At 51.4% G+C, this 2,901-nt stretch overlaps 1 protein-coding gene across 1 annotated transcript in view; it reads right to left on the bottom strand.

Moving 5' to 3' along the window:
- Positions 1–1,810: 1,810 nt before the first annotated feature.
- ALDH16A1 (aldehyde dehydrogenase 16 family member A1) overlaps positions 1,811–2,901 on the bottom strand; it is a 23,093-nt gene continuing 22,002 nt past the window's right edge. The window contains exon 16 of the mRNA XM_017882035.1: positions 1,811–2,189. Within this exon, the coding sequence (XP_017737524.1) occupies positions 1,983–2,189 (207 nt within the window). The 3' untranslated portion in view covers positions 1,811–1,982. The remainder of the gene's footprint in view (positions 2,190–2,901) is intronic.

Below are 2,901 nucleotides of genomic sequence, written 5' to 3' on the forward strand. Positions count from 1 at the left end.
ACTTCAGGTGTGGTGGCTGACGCCTGTAGTCCCACACTTTGAAAGACTGAGGTGAGAGGATCGCTTGAGGCCAGGAATTCAAGACCAGCCTGGGCAACATAGGTAGACCGTGCCTATTTAAAAAAAAAAAAAATTAGCCAGGCATGGTGGTGCGTGTCTGTGGTCTGAGCTACTCAGGAGGCTGAGGTGGGAGGATTGAGCCCAAGTCGAGCTGTGACTGCCCCACTGTACTACAGCCTGAAAAACAGAGCAAGACGCTTTATTTAAAAAATCAACAGGCATGTGCGGTGGCTTAAGCCTGTAATCCTAGCACTTTGGGAGACTGAGACAGGCGGACCGCTTGAGGTCAGGAGTTTGAAAACTGCCTGGCCAACATGGTGAAACCCTGTTTCTACTAAAAATACAAAAAATTAGCTGGGTGTGGTGGGCAAGCCTGTAATTCTAGCTACTCTGGAGGATGAAGCAGGAGAATCGCTTGAACCCGGGAGGTGGAGGTTGCAGTGAGCCAAGATGGTGCCGCTGCACTCCAGCCTAGGTGACAGAGAGAGACTCTTGTCTCAAAAACAAAACACAAACCAAAAAAACCCACCCATAACCAGAATCCTAAGGCAGTGGTGTGCTGAAGCGGCTCATATTGGCTCAAGGGAGCTGACCTGTTAACAATTTAGGATCTCGGCTGGGCGCGGTGGCTCACGCTTGTAATCCCAGCACTTTGGGAGGCCGAGGCGGGCGGATCACAAGGTCAGATCAAGACCATCCTGGCTAACATGGTGAAACCCCATCTCTACTAAAAATACAAAAAACTAGCCGGGTGTGGTGGCAGACGCCTGTAGTCCCAGCTACTCGGGAGGCTGAGGCAGGCGAATGGCGTGAACCCGGGAGGCGGAGCTTGCAGTGAGCTGAGATGGCGCCATTGCACTCCAGCCTGGGCAACAGAGTGAGACTCCGTCTCAAAAAAAAAAAAAAAAAAAAAAAAAAAAAAAAAACAAAACCCAACAACAACAAAAAAATTCAGGATCTCTCAGCCAGTTGTTTAATCACCTGTACCTTGAAATCTGGCACAGTGGGAGCATTTATATCATGGAAATTGACAAAAGTCATATAGGAGGACTTTAATTTTATTCCAGAGAGCTCCTTTACTGCGTATGGATTCTGGGGACATGAAAAGGCAGAGAAAATCAGAGAGCAAGAGCTGCCAGATGGAGAAGACAAGAAGATATGAGAGTCCTAAGGCCCCGTCCGGGGTCCTCGGGGGTCCCCTTTCTCTGTTTCACAAACACAGCATTGTGCTGGAGCCAGCTCCTGAGCTGCTCAACCTCAGAACTAAAATGGCCTTGAGCCAGGTGTGGTGGCGCATGTCTGTTGCCCCAGCTACATGTGAGACTGAGGCATGAGGATCCCTTGAGCCCCAGAGGTTGAGGCTGCAGTGGACTGAGATTGTGCCACTGCACTCCAGCCTGGGTGACAGAGCCAGAACTTGTCTCAAAAAAAAAAAAAAAAAAGGGAGGCTGAGACAGGTGGATCACAAGGTCAGGAGATCGAGACCATCCTGGTTAACCCGGTGAAACCCCGTCTCTACTAAAAAATACAAAAAACTAGCTGGGCGAGGTGGCGGGAGCCTGTAGTCCCAGCTACTTGGGAGGCTGAGGCAGGAGAATGGCGTGAACCCGAAAGGCTGAGCTTGCAGTGAGCTGAGATCCGGCCACTGCACTCCAGTTTGGGCGACAGAGCGAGACTCCGTCTCAAAAAAAAAAAAAAGCCTCGTATCTGCCAGAAGTTGTTACACCCTTTCTTCTTACAGAAGCATAGCTAGGGTTTGTCAGAGACTTTATTGGAAGACTTTATGCTTCTCACAGAAGCATAGCTAGGGTTTGTCAGAGACTTTATTTATTCCCCACAGAAGGGGAAAGTCCCAGGTGTTTACGGGGGTGCATTTCCCCTTGGTCTGAGGTGTCCAAAATGCAGCAGGTGGCGCTCAGGCATTAGTCCCCCATAGGCAGCCACAGGGCCTTGGTCCGCGCTGATCGCAGCCCTAGCTCCGGGCCTGCCCCCTCGGTCTCCTGGTCCCAGGCCCGCAGGCAGCCCCTGTTCGCCCACACCGGTTTGAGGTTTCCTGCTGAGGCCCACTCCACAAACTGGGAACCCTGAGATGAGGAGAGAGAGGGGTCAGCACATCTGCGGGCTTGTTGCTAAGCACCTGCTTCCTCCGCGATGAGGACTGTTACTGATCAGGGGCTTCAGGCTGGACCTATGCTCTGTAGCTACAATGCTCAGTTCCTTCCAAGCAAAACTTCCAGATGGTAGGGAAAGGCATTTGATCCAGGGGTTAGGGAATTTCCTCTCCCTTAACAGCCCAAGTTGAGAGGAATGAGGCCCAAGGCTCTTGTCAACAAGTTCACATCTGTTACCAACAGGTGATTTAAGAGAGTGAACAGTGGGGCGCGGTGACTCACTCCTGTAATCCCACCACTTGGGGTGGCTGAGGCAGGCAGATCACACGAAGTCAGGAGTTTGAGACCAGCCTGGCCAATATGGGGAAACCCCATCTCTACTAAAAAAAAAAAAAACCAGCAATTAGCCAGGCATAGTGGCGAGTGCCTGTAGTCTCAGCTACTTGGGAGGCGGGAGAATCACTTGAACCCGGGAGGCAGAGGTTGCAGTGAGCCGAGATCGTGCCACTGTATTCCAGCCCGGGCGACAGAGTGAGACTCTGTCTCAAAAAATAAATAAATAGCAGTGGCTCACGCCTGTAATCCCAGCACTTTGGGAGGCTGAGGCGGGCGGATCACGAGGTCAGGAGATCAAGACCATCCTGACTAATACGGTGAAACCCCTTCTCTACTAAAAATACAAAAATAAATTAGCCGGGCGTGGTGGCGGCGCCTGTAATCCCAGCTACTC

The sequence above is a fragment of the Rhinopithecus bieti genome, unplaced genomic scaffold, assembly GCF_001698545.2.
Source record: "Rhinopithecus bieti isolate Rb0 unplaced genomic scaffold, ASM169854v2 scaffold_12070, whole genome shotgun sequence".
Lineage (NCBI taxonomy): Eukaryota > Metazoa > Chordata > Mammalia > Primates > Cercopithecidae > Rhinopithecus > Rhinopithecus bieti.